The sequence below is a fragment of the Haemorhous mexicanus genome, chromosome 5 (assembly GCF_027477595.1).
Source record: "Haemorhous mexicanus isolate bHaeMex1 chromosome 5, bHaeMex1.pri, whole genome shotgun sequence".
Classification (NCBI taxonomy): Eukaryota; Metazoa; Chordata; class Aves; order Passeriformes; family Fringillidae; genus Haemorhous; species Haemorhous mexicanus.
In genome coordinates this window covers 29,154,149-29,170,705 of record NC_082345.1, presented here as the reverse complement: position 1 = coordinate 29,170,705, position 16,557 = coordinate 29,154,149, and the positions used below count along the sequence as shown (strand labels likewise).

At 43.8% G+C, this 16,557-nt stretch overlaps 2 protein-coding genes across 4 annotated transcripts in view; one reads left to right on the top strand and one right to left on the bottom strand.

Annotated features, from left to right (window-relative positions):
• The window catches only part of LOC132327477 (solute carrier family 23 member 1-like), a 36,589-nt gene extending 29,085 nt beyond the window's left edge, over window positions 1–7,504 (top strand). For 2 of the 3 annotated variants that reach the window (XM_059846683.1, XM_059846681.1), the window contains 2 exons: window positions 897–992; window positions 2,127–7,504. In XM_059846683.1, coding sequence (XP_059702666.1) covers window positions 897–992; window positions 2,127–2,410 — 380 coding nt within the window. In that variant the 3' untranslated portion in view covers window positions 2,411–7,504. Of the gene's footprint in view, window positions 1–896; window positions 993–1,085; window positions 2,071–2,126 lie in introns of those variants that run through there. The other variant, XM_059846682.1, reaches the window with a different exon arrangement.
• STRA8 (stimulated by retinoic acid 8) overlaps window positions 4,877–16,557 on the bottom strand; it is a 14,485-nt gene continuing 2,804 nt past the window's right edge. Inside the window, exons 3-9 of the mRNA XM_059847920.1 lie at window positions 16,362–16,437; window positions 14,856–14,940; window positions 14,313–14,465; window positions 11,136–11,418; window positions 10,289–10,365; window positions 8,502–8,613; window positions 4,877–4,951 (exon numbers count right to left, since the gene is read on the bottom strand). Coding sequence (XP_059703903.1) covers window positions 4,877–4,951; window positions 8,502–8,613; window positions 10,289–10,365; window positions 11,136–11,418; window positions 14,313–14,465; window positions 14,856–14,940; window positions 16,362–16,437 — 861 coding nt within the window. The remainder of the gene's footprint in view (window positions 4,952–8,501; window positions 8,614–10,288; window positions 10,366–11,135; window positions 11,419–14,312; window positions 14,466–14,855; window positions 14,941–16,361; window positions 16,438–16,557) is intronic.

The window sequence follows — 16,557 nt, the reverse complement described above, 5'->3', positions numbered from 1 at the left end:
AATAGTTTTTCCTGATAAAATGCTGAAACCTGTGCTTTGACTGTTGCCTGTTTCTTTCTGTGTGGGCTATTTTTGCCTTTTGCCCTGATGCATAGCTCTGGTGGAGAAATCTCTGCTTTTGGTCAGTGACTGAGTTCTCAATGAATGAGGCTTTCTTATGTGCTCATAAACAATAAATGCTGTGCTTTCAAAATGCAAGAGCATACTCCTCTACTAAATTCTGTCAAGTTCACTTTATTTTAATTTCAGTTCTCCAGCAGCTGGCCCTTCACTGTGTCTTGTGTGACTGATGTCTTCATCACAAATGCCAGTGTCCTCTCTTAGAGCATACGTGGTGTGCTGGGTGGGCTGATTAAAGAGCTGGGCCCACAAACCACGTGCTCTATAGATGCCCTGTCAGATATTCAGTGCCACTGGGCTTTGCTCATGGCCATCAGCCCTCAAGGGGAATCATCACACCTGATGACCTTGTGTTGAAATCCCACGCTAAATATACTCACATTTCTTTGGGAACTGAAGCTCGTGCTCTGTAGGGAGCTGTTAGGTGTTAAGTTGTGCACGTGCTGAATGTGTTTGGAGCAGAAGGTGGCTTTTTCTCAGACAGTGCTGGGGTCTGCACTGTTAATAAGCTCTTAAAATATTTATGAGCCATTTCCTGCCCACTGTGAGTCTGTGAATAATCAAGTAAAATAAAACTGTAGGTCTGAAACTAGCTGTGAGATCATTCTCCCTTCCACTCCCAAATTGTACACTCTGCTTTGGATTTGCAAGTCTCATCCAAGCAAGCATGCAGCTTGCAGCCTCTTGGCACCAGAAATGTTGCTGGTAAAACAGGTAAAATGCTCTTCCTATACCATGATCCAAAGTTGTTTGGTTTTTTTTTTTTTTTTTGCTAGGAATCATCCAGCTTGACCAAGTGATCCTGGTACTTCTCACCACTGGCATGTTTGTGGGTGGACTTCTGGGATTTATCCTGGATAACACCATTCCAGGTAGGATTTGCTGAAATGAGCTGCTAGTTTGTGCCTGTCCAAGGGTTTGTTCCCTGGTACTTTTTGTTTTCATGACTCCTGTTCTATGGATAGGAGTTGTGCTGGCAACCATGAAACACCGTGTGACTGCACTCCTCCCAGAGAGGGGTGAGGAACAGGAGACATCACTGAAATGTTCTCTGGCTGGAAAACAGCTTATCAAAAAAAAGAATAGTTTGTCAGGAACAACTCAGGCTGAGGAAAAGGTTTGTTTGGCAAATATGTTTTTCAGGGGAAATGCTAGCCTAAAACCATATTGCTAGTTAAAAGGAGAGAGGAAAGCTGCTATAAGAAGTGGAGGGAGCCAACGTGTGCTAGTATGGGAGCTGCTAAAACTGAAGCTGAACTAAAGCCACAGCAGTGGAAAGCAGTAGGAAAGGCTGGTGCTGGCCCTCACAGGCAGCAAAGAGCCTTGGATTTTCATCTAGCATGGGGAGGGAGGGCATAAGAGTAGGAGAGGAAACCCTCTTTTCTGCTGCAGGAAAAGAGCAGGAAGAAAGAACGCTCTGTTAACCAGATTCTGTTACTGTCAGTGGCTTCTCAGAAAGCCAATCTCCTTTTGGCTCACTAATTTTCCTGCAGCCTTCAATCATCAGCTCCTCTGGGCAGAATTTACAGGTAGAATCACTCCCTTTCCCAAGAGGTTCTTGGCTGCCACAGCAGCTACAGGCACTTAGGAATTCCTTTGGCTAGGGTACATACCTGTGACTGACTAGTAACTGCTAGCTAAATCTGCTCTGAAGTGTCTGGGCAGTTAACATCCAGCCTTGCTTCCCCAGCACTGCATGACCCTCCCCTTTGAACAGTTCTTGGATCTCCTGTGGCAGGTGAAAACTTCTTGGTATACATGATTCCCATGGAAAGCAGTTGAGAAGGCTGCTTATCTGGAAGCTGTTGGAGGAAAAGGGGGATTGTCTGGAAGCTCATTAGTGAATATTTGTAGAGCTCTTTGGAGCTGGAAGGGTTTAAGTAGAAGGAATTTGTATTTTGTGCTGGGTCTGCTGGGATTTGAGCAGTGGGTGTGAGGCACACAAAGCAGCCCTGTGCTTGAACACCTGCTGTTTTAAACACAACCACCTCACTTTGCTGTTGCAGGAACACAGGAGGAGCGGGGGCTCCTGGCATGGAAGGAAAGCCACAAGGGAGGGATGGAGAGCTCTCAGCTCATTTCCAAGGTCTATGATCTTCCCTTTGGCATAGGCACCAGACACTGCAATGTCTCTTGGTTTCGCTACCTCCCTGCTTGCCCCACAAAACTGTCGTGTGACAAGAGAATGGATGAACTGAAGGCTGCTAGGCACAAAACCAGTGTTGAACCAAGCTTAGAAAGAAACTCTGAGATTGGTGCTGATCCACCAATCAGCACCAATTGGTGCTGATCCAAGCATATAAGCACCTCACCTGCAAGTGAGCTCATCTTAGAAATAGAGGTCTGAAAGTCTGTCTGCAGCCCTATCATCTGAGCATGAGCTGGCAGCTGTTAGAGGGGGGAAGCAGGAAAAGGATAATGTCTTCCTCTTCCCAGCTCTGCTGCCTGCACCACTGATGGCTTTGAGGAAGTAATTTTTTCCTTCTCTCTTCCTGCCTGCTCACTTCTAGGAAGACCCTGATCCCTCTTTGGGGAACACCAAAGCCTAAGAAATGCCTAGGAAAGATTTTCTATTTCCTTCTTGCACTGACCCTTGGGCACCCTGAGGGGCAGCTGTTCAGCTCAAGCAGAAGGGCTTGCTGTCCCCTGATCTGGCAGCTGAAGGAGCTTCCCTGACATGGGCCCTGCACCACTCTCAGGCATCCCTTGGGTTGGGGTTAATCCCCAGCACCTTAAAGCAACACCCACCTCTCACCTTGTGTTGTATACCTCATCCTGGCCAAGGGGAAGGAGCAGGTGCCTCTAGGTCATGATTCATCTCATTCCAGATTCTCATCATTTAGCCAGTCAAATGAATATTGTTGTAAGAGAGGCATCTAAAGTTAATGGGATGGATTGTCTGCTGAACCTGTCTCTTCTGCCTCAGACCACAGAGGGACTCTAGAGACCTTAGCTAGGTTCCTGACCTAACAGAAAAAACCAGCCTTACTGAAATGTATCCCACCTTTGGAGTGTTGGGAGTCATCTCAGGAGAACCAAGTTGGCCACCCAACCCCACAAAGATGAAGGAATCCTCATCAAATATAATGGAGAAAACACTTCTGCTCACAATCTTACACATCCCTATGCTGCTGCTGTGTCCTGTGTACCCTTGCTGTACCTGTTTGGTCTAGTGTGGTGACTGTGTGGTGATAAGCACTTTTCTGGAAAACAGATTATTGCTCCTATTCCCTGTTAGCTTCAACCTGTAGGGCCACATGCAATGTGATCACATGTGGTCCTGTGGTTCCTGGTGCTGTGTAATAAAATTGTTGCTGTAGCATAAGATTGTGTTTCCTTCACTGAGATTAATGCTTGTTTTTTGTAAGTAGAATGAATAATAACATGTACACTGTAATGGTATTTCTCAGGGTGGTTTCTGGAGTGAGTGGCAGGTGGTATTCAGAGAATCATTTGCAGGCTGCACTCCTGTGAACTATGATCATGCAAGAGGAGGGACCAAAGTAACATGTTCTTCATCTTCCCCTTAATGTCATCACAATGCTTCTAGCCTCAAAGCAATGCCAGCATGTCTAAATGAAGCACACTGGGAAGGCCAGGGAATAGCAAGGCTGCACCCTGGAGAACTCTGAAGAGCTCTAAAACCCAAACAGGACCCCTGCAACCCCACTTTCAAACACAGCAGTGTGGCAAACGTTCATCTGGGGGTGTTACCACAGCCTCAGCTGCAGGGACAGAAAGGGCTCTGTAGTGTTTATTCTTCCCTTGTACTTCAGTAGTCAGCTCCATGTGTTTTTGCCTGAATGTATCATGCTTTTATGCACCAAGGCAATGCTGGGCCACAGTCCAGGCCTCTTGGACTCAGTCTAAAAGCTGTCTGCTGAAGTTGGACAGCTAGGCACACCAGCTTCAGTTTAGGTTTTAAAATAGAACTTCCATCCTTTATGTTTGTGATGGCTGGTAGCGTGACCTCAACATAACCACTATCAGAATACAGTTTGTTCAAGATTGCAGAGAGCCTTTAATGATAACTCAGAGATGTGAAGGACTTTATTCAATTTCACAGCACTTTTAATTCCAAGACACCATCTGAGCAGCACTGCTCATCCAAGAATTAGATGTGGAAGAAGAGCACAGGGCTGATCACTCAGCTTTACACACTTCACAAAAGTAAATAATCCAAAGTGTATTACTGTGCCTGCACTTTTCTGGGTGACTGGGGAGTGGGTGCTCACTGCTGCTGTCCTCATAAAGAGACAGACGAGCCTCATTCCACTCTCTGTGAGGAAATCCCTCTTTCCTTGTGAGCCCAAGATGAAAAATTGCACCAGAAAAATAATCACTGCCAGGTTGCCTGACTTTTGCAGGTTGCAGTTTGAGACCTGCATCCTGTGGGAGTGTGCAGACTGCCACTGATCTGGCCTCCCTGCTGCTCTTCCCACATCTTATGCTAGGCAAGGTCACTTAACTGTACATGCCTCCCTTTCTTTTTGAAGCAAGGCTAAACATTAAATAGCAATGGGTAAAAACATTTATTAATAAATAGCTAAGACCTTTAAAACCTTTAAATAAAGTATAAATTACATAACTGATGTATCAAGAATTACTAATGAGGGAAGGAGAAGTCAATGGTAACAAACCACTTCAACACAGTGTCTCCACACTCTGCTTAGAGAGGCAGCTCACAGAGAGGTGAGGCTCCTCCCGTGCCCGGTGTACCTGGCAGTGCTTGGCAGAACATTGCTGGAGACACTGCTTAGAAATCTTCATCATCGAAGGTCTCCGTGCACCGCAGCATCACGGTCTCATGATCATAGTGAACATCTTCTTCCTGAAAGCCCCCCCAAAGTCAAGCAGGATTAAAAACCAGAGGAGTTCATTGAATTTCAAATCTACAGTGAGTTGGTCAAGAGCTGATGTACCAGAAAATGCAGCATGAGCCCTCCCTCCTCTCTGAATCAGCCACCAGCACTTGAGGAGTTCCTGAGGTGCCTGATGAAGAAAGGCTCAAATTTCCTGCCAATTTCCTTCTAAAATCACAGGGCTCCACCCTGTGTCTATTTACATCATCTAGACAGCTGTTACTGACTGTGGTAGCAAGTTTGTCACGTAACAGGCTCTGAAGGTATGAGAGCTTCCTTGAGGCCTTAACTTCTACCAACTTCAGGCTTTGCTCCACTTTTAGCAACAGAAGGAAAAGGTCTTCTCTTTCACCAGTTTACAGAGAACAAGTGGCTCTTGAGAAATCAAAGTCTGGAAGATAAAAGTATTCATGCCTGCAGTCCATCTAGTCCACCTTCTGCATTGATGCAAGAGTCTTCAGTGAAATACTGGTTTTAAAAATAGGTGCTGTTTGAAAATGTATAGCTTAAGAAGCACTAAATACCACTTGCTTGTCAAGTGACTCATCTAAAATCCATAATTTTAAAAGAAAGTGTGCCTTTGAAGACACAAAGGTGCTCAGTACTATTTAGAAAAAAACCCCACTGAGTTTCATTTAAGTAAAACTTTTGGATCTCAGTCTAAATTAACTCTTTACTGCCTTTGCTGCTAAGCTTCTCTTATGATGTGACGTTAAGACAACAGCTCTTGAAAAATTACAAGATTGCTTAACTAATCTCATGCTCAGAAATATTTCTCTATCATATGCTTCTGTTGTCATTTTGGGGTCCCTGCCCTTTTAAGAGCTCTCCCTTTCCTTGTCCAAATTATTTCCCCTCCTCTCGTGTGAGTCTTTTTGCAGCTTTTTATTCCAGCGGGGTGCAAGCCCTTGGCAGCCTTGAGAGCCAGGGCAGCGGCTCAAGAGGAGCTGTGCTCAGTAGCTGTGACTCTGAAACAGTGACCATCCACAGTCCAACAGCAGTGGTTGCAGTTTGTACCTGCACAGTTAACTAGAAATGACAGAACAGGGCAGTGGCATGAATGACCAGCAATAAAATCCATCACCTCATCAGCTCTGCAGATGAAAGGAAAGGAGCCATGGGCTGCCTTTTGTATTTCAGTGGGGTCATATTACATGCCTTACCTTGGTACTTACTGTACTTGCTACCCACCTCTGTATCTCCTACAAGGTGTGTGCACAGTGCACTGGGACACTGCTTTATCCTTGGGCAAAGTGCCAGCACTGCCCAAACTCCTGTGCTAGCATGGCACCAGCACAGGTACCACGGCAAGGGAAGGGGAGTGGTCTGCAGAGGTTCAGTCATACCCATAAGATAAGCAGGACGGGTTCCTTTCCCTGTAAGTCCAGGAGTCTCTGATGCTCTGAGCAGCCCAATTTCTGGGGGAAGGTGAGTAGCCTATACTGATCTCTCTGCTGCTGCCTGAGTTGATGTGTTTCAAGCTAGCTGGAACATCTTCTATCCCTGCTCTGCAACCACTTTCATAACTGTCTCAATCTGTTTGCTTTGAGATGGATCCGAATTTCTGCTCTCAAAACAAAAAATAGCTTGTCAGTCACATTTTCCTTTTTCTGCTTTTTTGCCTCTTGGCAGCACTGTCTAGATGTGTTGTTCTGCACTCTAAATCAAAACAGATTGTGATCTTCATATTATCTAGCCTGGGTGATTTCTGCTCAAATTCCCTTTTTATTGTCTTATCACAGATAACTAAAAGTTCCTGTGTAAAGGAACCCTTTGCAGCTTTTTATTTTCTTTTGGATCTACATACTACAGTCAACGGCCAATTTGCAGTACTTTGGGCTCTTTTGCTGCTTATCTTCCCATCACTCCCAGTCTTATTTTAAATCTGCCTCTTTGAACCTTGAAGGAAACACTACCTCTTCCCATACCACCTCATCTGGGAGCTGTGAGATGGACTGGGGCTCACACATAACGAGGCAGCCCCAAGCAGAAGGACAAGATGAGACCATGCCAGGCATGACACTCACAAAAGAAATTTAAAACCAGAAAATGCCATATCTTGCCTAAAACTTTTCTTTCTTTTCTAGGCCTGCTGAGTTCGTAGTCATTTACTTAAACACAAGAAGAGCTCTGCTCTTACACAGAACATAGCTAGTCACAGACCAAAGGGCTGTGGAGATCAGTGCCTGGTCTCTGACAACAGCCAGCAGAGGAAGTTTAGAAAAAAGTGCAAGAATTGGGGACACAGTGTGCTTTGTTTTACAATAAATGCTTGTACATTATAGCAAACTGTGCTGTGAGGCCCTCCTGCACTGGATATTGAACCTGGAACTTCAGATTTAGTAACTGCCCATGGATTGATGATCCTGGAGTCTAAATGTGGTAATTTGTACGTGCAAATATTTTAATATGTTGTTTGTTCATTTTATTTATGCTTTCTAGTTCTTCTAGTGTTAGACACAATGAGTAATCATTCTGTGTACTGAATCCACACCATGTATGAATAAAATGGTTTTGCAATACCCCTCAGTTTTTGGGATTTTTTTGTAGAAAAGTCCTGCTCTTAACAGTATTCAATGTCTTTTCCTGTGCTTGCTGCCATTCTCTGCACCTCCTCTAGTGCTACTGTCTCCAGGATGGGGGAACCAAGTGGCACACAGCAATCTCTCTGTGACAGATTCAGGTAGCGGTGCAACACCAATTTCTGCTTTGTTTTCTGTCTCAACTACCCCTCATCACAAACCTTCTATTTTCCTTCAAAGGAGCATCTGCTCAAGTACCAAAGGCCAGGTGGGAACTAGGCAATAGAAACCAGCAAACCAATGCCTACTGTGAAGGTATCCCTGACACTGAACCAAAACAAGCACACTCTGCCTGAGGGGTATCTCCCTTTCAGTTCTTTACCCATGTGCAAGCTCTGAGCCACCTCCATGGCAGGGAGACAAGAAGGGGAGGAAGAACAATGCATACACAAAGACTTCTGGCTCAGCAAACCTGCAACAGTAGGCTGAAGTTAAGGGGAAGCTCAGGAACTTTTCATCAGCTCTCTCAAGAACATGAATATCCTGCTTCTAGGGCCTGCCAGTGGAGGGCTCAGGGCAGGGAACCTGGCTCCCAGACAAGCAGAAGGTGGTTCCACTGAGCTCAGAATGAAGCAGCTGGGGGTTGATGGAGAGCTAGAAAGTGAGCTTTACCTGCTCAGAGGTGATCACTCAAGCTTTTCCACAAGGAACTTTCATGCAAACAATAATAAAAAGAAGAAATTTACAATTCCCCATGTCATTTGCCAATGAACAATATTCAAAGTGTTCACTCACACTTAACCTCTTACAAAGGCAATCCTACTGGCCTTTTGGAATGACACATCTCAAATTATGAACCCCAAGTTCTTTTTGGAATCATTCTGGACAATGTGATCAAAAGCATTGGATACAAAAATCCCTTTCTGACATTGCTCCTGAAATACATTGCTCTGAAATACACTGCTCCTTCTGTAAGGAATCCTTTGGCAAGGCTTACCTGGCAAAACTGTGTATTAGTGAAGAAGAGGTGTTTTAGGAAGTCAGTGACCTGCAGATAGAGTCTCTGGTGATCCTCTGGATTTTCAGAAGTGCAGCTTGCAAATGCTGAACTGAAAATGGAATCAGATACTGTATTTAATTTTCTGTTTTTCTTACTTTCTCTCCTCCATATTTTACTTATAAATTAAAAAAAAAAATCAAACTGTTTTCAAGATGGTTTTGATATTAAAGAAAATAGCCAAGCAAGACAGGGAGGAGTTGTGATGGATGCATTGATGAGATACTGTTTGCCCAGTGCAAGGCAGATATGTAAGAACAGAGAACAGAACTACAAGAAAAGGGTGTCACAACAAGGAGATCTGATACATTACAGCATAGTAACACTGTTTTGGGGAAAAGTAAATATCCATTTAAAACAGACAGCAACAATGGTTATTTGGGAGTGTGTTTGGTAGGGTTGTTCAGAGGAACAGCTTTGACTTCTGTGAAGTTTTTGACTGAATGCAGTAACCTGTGATCATGAAATGACGTGGTAGCTCTAAGTGGCAGGTGTGTTCTCAGGTAACTGTGGCACAGAGCTAAGCTTTTCATTCTAGACATCACCTCTGTATTCTTCCTGGGATTTTACAAAGTTCTGCCATCACAGCTCTGTCCAGAATTACAAGGTGCAGAACAACAGGCAAGAAAGAGAAAACAATAAATGTTGACTATTGAAATACCAAACTGATTTGGGACCTAAAACAGACTTTAAAGATTATAGTAATACTTTGCAATATTAAGGAATACTTAATCTTATTTTAAAAGCAAATGGAAATTGTGACCTAAAAAATATTATTTAATAAATAAATATTTGTTAAGCTTTTTCATCCCTTCAAGTATATTTTGATAATCAGCCAAAACAACCTTATTTTAATCTATTCCTTTCTGGAAGTGCAACCTGGAATAGTGGTGAAAGGAAGAGATTCACATTAAATTTTCTTCACATTTTTCAACATTAAATGTTGAAAAATAAGAAGAAAATGGGATCAAACCCCCACAGATTAAAAACACTATTTGCAAATAGAAACAATCTTAACAAAGACTAAGTAGGAAGAATACATAAAAGATTAATCATAATGTGATTTTCCTCTTGAGGAAAAAAATGCTTTTCTTTCTTTCGTCTACTGGAAAAAATCAAAGGCAGTGCCAGCTTTGTATCTGACATGTTCTCTTCTAGGTCACTCATCTGAACTGAAGAGGAAAGAGATGTTATTATTTAAAAGGTCCTGTGTTTCTTTGGTGTTACTGTTCAGGTCAACCACATTTTAACCTGATCACCTCCATGTGACTGAATTAGAGTAAGCCAAGGGAGAAAATGTTGCAAAGTTATCATTTTTGTTTCATTAAATGAGAGTATGGTATGGCTTATGATTAGCTGATTTATTAGGGAATGCCTCTTGGTCCTCACAGGCCTGGTAAGTGAGAGAGAAAAAGAAAACATTACAAGTATTGTAAATTGACAAGACAGAAAGCTGTGCAGAATGGCAAAGAAAATCAGAAGGACCCCAGTTATCCTGAAGGGACGGGGCTCTTAATAAGTGATTCCTACTGATTCTGCTGTAAATGACCATTAGTTGTTTCACTTTTTCCCCTAGGAAGGAAGTGAGCACAGTTGCTGGAGGCTGCTATTCTGACCATTTATTCAGAAAGAGAGCTGTTGTTTTACTCCACAGAGCACTTGCCATGGACTGCTGACAGTGGGCTAGGAACGTACTATGTCTACCAAAAGGGGTGTTTGTAATTTACCTCTGGCTGGACAATCCCTGAGCCTTGCTTCTGTCAAGGAAACCAGCAGCAACATCAAATGCATCTTCAAACATCACCTAGCAGAGAAATCACTTCAGATGTCAGCATATCCAGCCACCTAAAAAGTTTTACCTAGGGCATAATTTTTATTAATGAAGTCTTTAAAAGCATTATATTCTTTACATTTAACAGGTATGGTTACAGCTAGAGTAAACCAAGAGATTTTGTGGAGGCAGGAATAATGTGGAATAACTGTATTTCATGGCTAGGAACACAAGGTCAGTCCACTCCCTTAAGCCTGTGCTTCAACTTCTAGGAATTAGACTTCACATTACATCTCCAAAAATATCAGTAAACCCCATGAACTGTATCAGTGCTTTAGAGACTCGACTGTGGACTGCTGCTTATGGCTGGAGATCTCAGTTGTACCAGCCAGTCTCTCCAAAACTGACTCCAGTTAGACAAAGGAGTTTGGATGCTCCTTGTGCCAGACCACTACACTTATTAGTTCACTCTGCCATAATGCAGCTCACACACTTTCTGTGCCAGAAATACCATACAGGGAACATTCCCATGACGTTTCCTAAGGCAATGAGCACTATCAGTTGTGTCCTGTGACTCAAACAGAACATGTCAATGTCATTTACTTACATGCTAAAGGTAAACATCTGTCCCTTCCTTGCAGCTAATGCAATTACACGTACCAAGACTGCTTATTGTCTCCATGTACACATTCAGTGATCTTGAGAAAACGTAGTTACAACTACTGTATGTTTGCAATTAAAAGCTGCAGAGCCAATTAGCTTGGAGTTTCAGAGGCAGACTATGAATGTTGCTGAGCACTTACTTCCTCTGGTGTGGAGACTGAGGAACCACTGGCTTCCTCACTGTTACCTCCGCTGTCCCTCACACTACCTTCAGTGCAAGCAGGCTCTGGGCAAGCAGCCTTGGGATCCATGAGGAAATCTCTCTGGCTACAGTACTGTAAGATGCTGTCCCTGCTCTCTTCAGAAAGCTCTTGCCAGAGATGGGAAATAGCTGTGGAGACCTCAGGAAGAGGCACCTCTCCAGTGCAAACAATTCCATGCTCTACCAGCAGGTCCACTGTGTGCTTATAAAAATACAGGTATCTGGAAGGAAAGGAAAGGGAGTATCTCTTAAGAGCAGGCTATAAGGCAGCCATCTACTGAAAATCAGCAGGACACCGGGGAGTAGCTGTGATCCATAACTATTTCACTGACTCTGCCTCCCAGACTTCCTGCAATTTCTGAATGGTGCCCAACACTGACAATTTCACCTGCAAAAAGCAGGCTCCAGCTTCAGCCTCAGCAGGACTGCCTCACAACAGAAGCTCCAGGCACTGCAGGTTGCACGGGTTGCATGGGCAAACCTCATTCTGGAATTTAATACATTTTCAGTTACTTGCCTTTGAATCCTGAACCTTTTGTACTGCAAGTGACTTTTTATACATTTACTGGCATTGCACTGCACTTTAAAACCCTGGCTGAGGTCATATCCTGATGCAATACGTACTGTACATACAGACAGAAAGACACTGCCCCAGGTCTGGATGCTCTGACTTTTATTCATGGGAGCTCCATTTCCTCCATTTAACATCTAAGGAAACACATCCCTAACACTGACTTCTATGCAGTCTGTAGTGAAACTGGTGGTGGGACACAGGGGTCATAATTTCAACCCAGTGACTAAATCTCACAACAAGCCTGCTTCTTCTGTTAGCACTGTGTGGCACAGGATAATAATGTCTACTTTAGAAAGCATTGCTGAAGGTTATTTTACATTAATTAAATGCTTAGAGAGTCTCAGACAAAATTAAAAAGATCAAAGGACCATAAACCAAGAACTCTACAAACAGCAGTCATTGGTACTATGTTAGGGCTCAAAATGATTCCTTGGAAGATGTCCCACATGAGCACATTTCCTGATTAATTGAACGGTATTGTATGAGAAACTAAAAAAAAAAAAATCTTATTTATTTGTAAATATTTGTTCCAGCTAACCAATATTGAAAATATAATTTTGTAGGCAAATATAAACCCGTTTAAACCCAAGTTTCCACACTCTGGAGTATTTTCCACTACTGCTGGAGACAAAATACCAGAAGGGGAATAAGTGTTCACCTGTAAGGTATTGCACTCACTACGGTTTCTGGATGTCCAGCTCCAAACAAAGGACCTGGAATTTCTCTAGCAGAAGAACATGAACCACCATTAGACTGCTCTGCTAAAGAAATTAAGCTTGAAGCATGAGTTAAAGATTTCCTTCCCAGCTGGAAGGAGACAACCACATTTTGTACTGGACCAAGTACTGTGAAGTCCTACTAATGTATCTCCTACTGCTGAACATGGGAAAAAACCCAGTCAGTTGAAGCTCAAAGCATTTCTGATGCTTCCCAAATAATCTGATTAAATGATCACCAGAAGGCTGTTGCTTTCTTTGCTGAAGAGTCCTTGTCGTTTTATGCCTGTTATAATTGTCATTTTTTACAAGAATTAGCTACAAACCAAATGCAATCTGCCCTAGGACTACAGGTTAAGTGCCAGAGTCTACACAATACAGGCCCTGGTCTACCTGGTCAATAAAGAACATGAAAGTCAGGTGTTTATGGCTCTGTTGTGCAGTCTTTGATGAAGCAGATTTTTCTAATCCTGAACATCTTGATTCAGCACATTTCAAGGTCTTCTGAACGGTACCTTAACTACAGCCACCTCCAGTTCTAAGAGAAGCAAAAGCAGGAGCAGGAGTGGGAAGCTGGTGCCATCTGCTGGTCCAGCTGCAGTCTCCTTTTGAGAAAAAACCCGGTGATCAAAGGGGTTTTTAGAAATAAACAGCAGTTCAAAGCAAAAGAGAAGAAGGAACTGCAGAAGTTTTTTTGGTTGTGGTGGTGATGCCATGGAAGAGGATGCCAGCTGCAGCTCTGGGTTCTCCTGCACTGCATGCTGTTAACTGGGGAATGGTTAGGGTGAAATTCACTGCTTGATGGTATAGGGTAGATTACACATGCATCTATTTCTCGTATCTTGGCAAATAATCGTTTATCCTGTTGGAAATGCAGGATAAAACCTCTAAGTACCTCCTAGTGTTGTCTGACAGGAAGGGGAAGAACATGGAGTATAATATTTGGTTTTAAGATATCACTAACTTCGGAAAAAAACCCAGTACTTTTACCATTATGACTTCCAAATAAAATACATGGACAACTGACATGAGAACAGTAGTCTTTGACTTTTAGGTCCTGCATCAGGCATTTAGGAGCTTAAAGGGTTTACACACTCACATCCACTAGCTCTAAGTGTAACACACAAGGGTTTAGGTTTCCCCCCTTCCCCAGTGTTGCAGACAATTTTGCATTGCTGTAGAATGCATTCTGGTATCTTCCAGACTACCACTATTCTGCAGCCCAGAGGCTGAGGACTGTAAGATCTTACTTGGTTGAATCCAGCCTTACCCTACTCTGATCCCACTAAAAAAAGTACTCCAAGCTGCCAGGAGCTAAGGGTCTGCTTCTGGAAGGGGCAACAGTGTTCAAGCTCCTGAAAACAATGCTGTTAGAGGAAGGATGAGCATCACTGTGAGGAAAAGAACATGCTTATCTCTGGTTCCTGCACCTCCCTGGAATACATACAGCTAGACTCTTGGCAAGTTCATCTGGTGCAGCAATTCTTACCCTCATAAAATCTAGCCCCATGGCAGGGATACGGTGGGAAAGTGTGGCAACACAGGGACTGACACGCTTCTTTTTCTTAAAGGGTAAAAAATCCTCAGGGATTTACCAAGGCCCGAAAAGCTGGGGGCTGCTACAGCTCTAAGAGTCCATCCATGTGCAAACTGCAGAGACTTAGGAAGTGATCAGCTTCATCACCAGCAGGGCCAAACTTGCTGGCACAAGGCTTCTGTGAGGCAGACACAGGCTCCAGCAGGGCTGCATGAATGACAGTGCCTGGATGCACAGTGATAACTGCAAACAAATTAAAAACCTGAAGGCAATGTGGGGTGCACCTACCGTTCAAATTCCACTAGATCTGGGGAAAAAGTGTCTGAAAACTGGATCAATTCTGGCTTCTCGTATTCTTCCAGTGTTTGTTTTTCACATTCTTGAAGCAAATACCAGATGGCAGAGTCACTTTCACTCATATCTTCTGAGGCTGATGTAGTGCTGGAAAGAACACAAGGGAAAAAAAGCCACACTAATAACTTCTCAACTGGATTAATAATGCCCTCGTCATGGTGACTCCAGAGCCTAGGGGCATTCTTCCCAAGCCAGCTTTTTCCTCCTTTTGCTTTTAAGGCAATGACACATCCTTGCCAGAGATCAGCTACATAGAAGGGGGAAAAAAATACAAGCACTGACTGGAAATGAGACCAACAATATGCTTAGAATGTTTGTGCACTCCATGGGATTACAGCAGTCCAGGTGAACCCTCCTTGTCCTTTCCTCATGAGGAAAAACCTCTGCTTGGAAATACAATAGCAATGACAAAGAGATGCTGGGATGGAAGCAAGCACAAAATATTATCATCTTTTCTTGACTGGTACAAGCCCTTACCTCTGACTGCCAAATTGCCTCCTGACATATTCCTCCCTGACTTCCTCCAAGCTGGATGGGCTCCCATCCTCCAGACTGCAGCTCGCTGTTGTCAGCAGAAAGGTCACTGTCACATCAACAGCACTTTTGGCTTCTCTCTCACCCACAGCCCCAACCAAGCAGAACACTGTCAACAAGTGGTTCTTCACAAGGCAGAGCTTTTCATTAGGCAAAAATTATGTGAAAGAAGAAACATCTGTCTCTCCTAGAACATAACTAGCACTACTGGGAGTTTATGAACACTGAGGAACTTAGAATCAATGCCTTCTTCCTAACACTGATTTTACAGAACTGATGGTGAAAACAACCTGCAAATCAAACTCGGGGCACGCACTGGTCAATACAGTATTTTTTGATTACCTTATAATGAACAAATTGCATGTGAAAAACCCTGAAATCCAGCCCGTGATTCACAAGCAGTATGGATTTTACATATATGCAAGTACATACAAGGGGAAGCTTGCCCCAAACTCCCCTCAACCAGCCTCCCTGCTTGTTATCCTTTTCATTTTGCTCTGTCAAACTATTCTTTCTACCTGTGACTCACTTTTATGGGTTATCCAAGGATGTGGGTTCAGATGAGGTTGTTCATTTTAAGCACTGAGACTTCTAATTGATTCAAATTATTGGAGGTGCAAGTCACATGAATAGCAGGTTTTGTTCTAGCTGACAGGAATTTGGACACTTGAAGGGACAAAAAACCATGTCCAAAGCTCTATGCTATCAGCCCCTAGTCCTGCCTGCTGCTAGCAGAGGCAGTGGCCAGCAGCACTAGACAGAAGGCATGTTGTTGGGGGTGTGAGGCCCCGCAGCAGGAGCTGCCACAAGTGCAGAGAGTACCTGCTGGCCAGTGTGACCAAGGTGTCACAGGCTGTAAGAGAGCAGGGCATGGGGATGGCCCACCACGCTGAAAGAAAAAACGGTAGCATCTCTCTTTACCAGAGGCTTCCATTTCCTACCCTAGGAAATCCTTGTACCTCACACCACAGCGTGCTGCTGTTGTGCAGTCTAAGCTCTGGCAGGGCTGGGTGCTGGTGACAGCTGTGACTGGCACTGTGCCACACTGCTGTGACCAGGAGGAGCACACGGCTCCTGCAGGCTCCGGGTGGGAGCCTAAGGATCCAGCCTGGGGACCCATGCCAGCCCCACACCTGCTGGGGTGAAGCTGCCAAGGGTACTGAGCCTGAATGGCCTGCTGCCACGGGATAGCAGGAATTGCTTGTTTCCTCTCTTCACCTAGGCTGGGGAGGGGTAGGAAAGGCTGAGTCAGAGGGGGATTTCTGAGATAGATACAGTGCTCAGTGCATTGACAGAACTTCTCACTGTCCCTTACTTATTGCTACGACTAAAGCCACAGCTGGCTGCAATGCTTTAATGGGCTCAGCTGTGTACCTCTGTCTCTATTTAACAAATACATAAAAACCAAGTCCAGGCTCTTTGTCCAAGCAAATACTTGCATACAGTTACCTTTCATCTTCAGCAAAGAACACAAGGTTTGCTCCAGCTTCTGGATAGATGTCTTAGCCTTACGCAAAACCTGATACTAAACATAAGAAGAAAACAGAACTGATTGTTCTCTGCTCTAACTAGATTCATGTTTTAACATGCCTTAGTTGCTTTGCTTCTCCTTCATGTTTACCTTCAGTAATTTCCATGTCTCTGT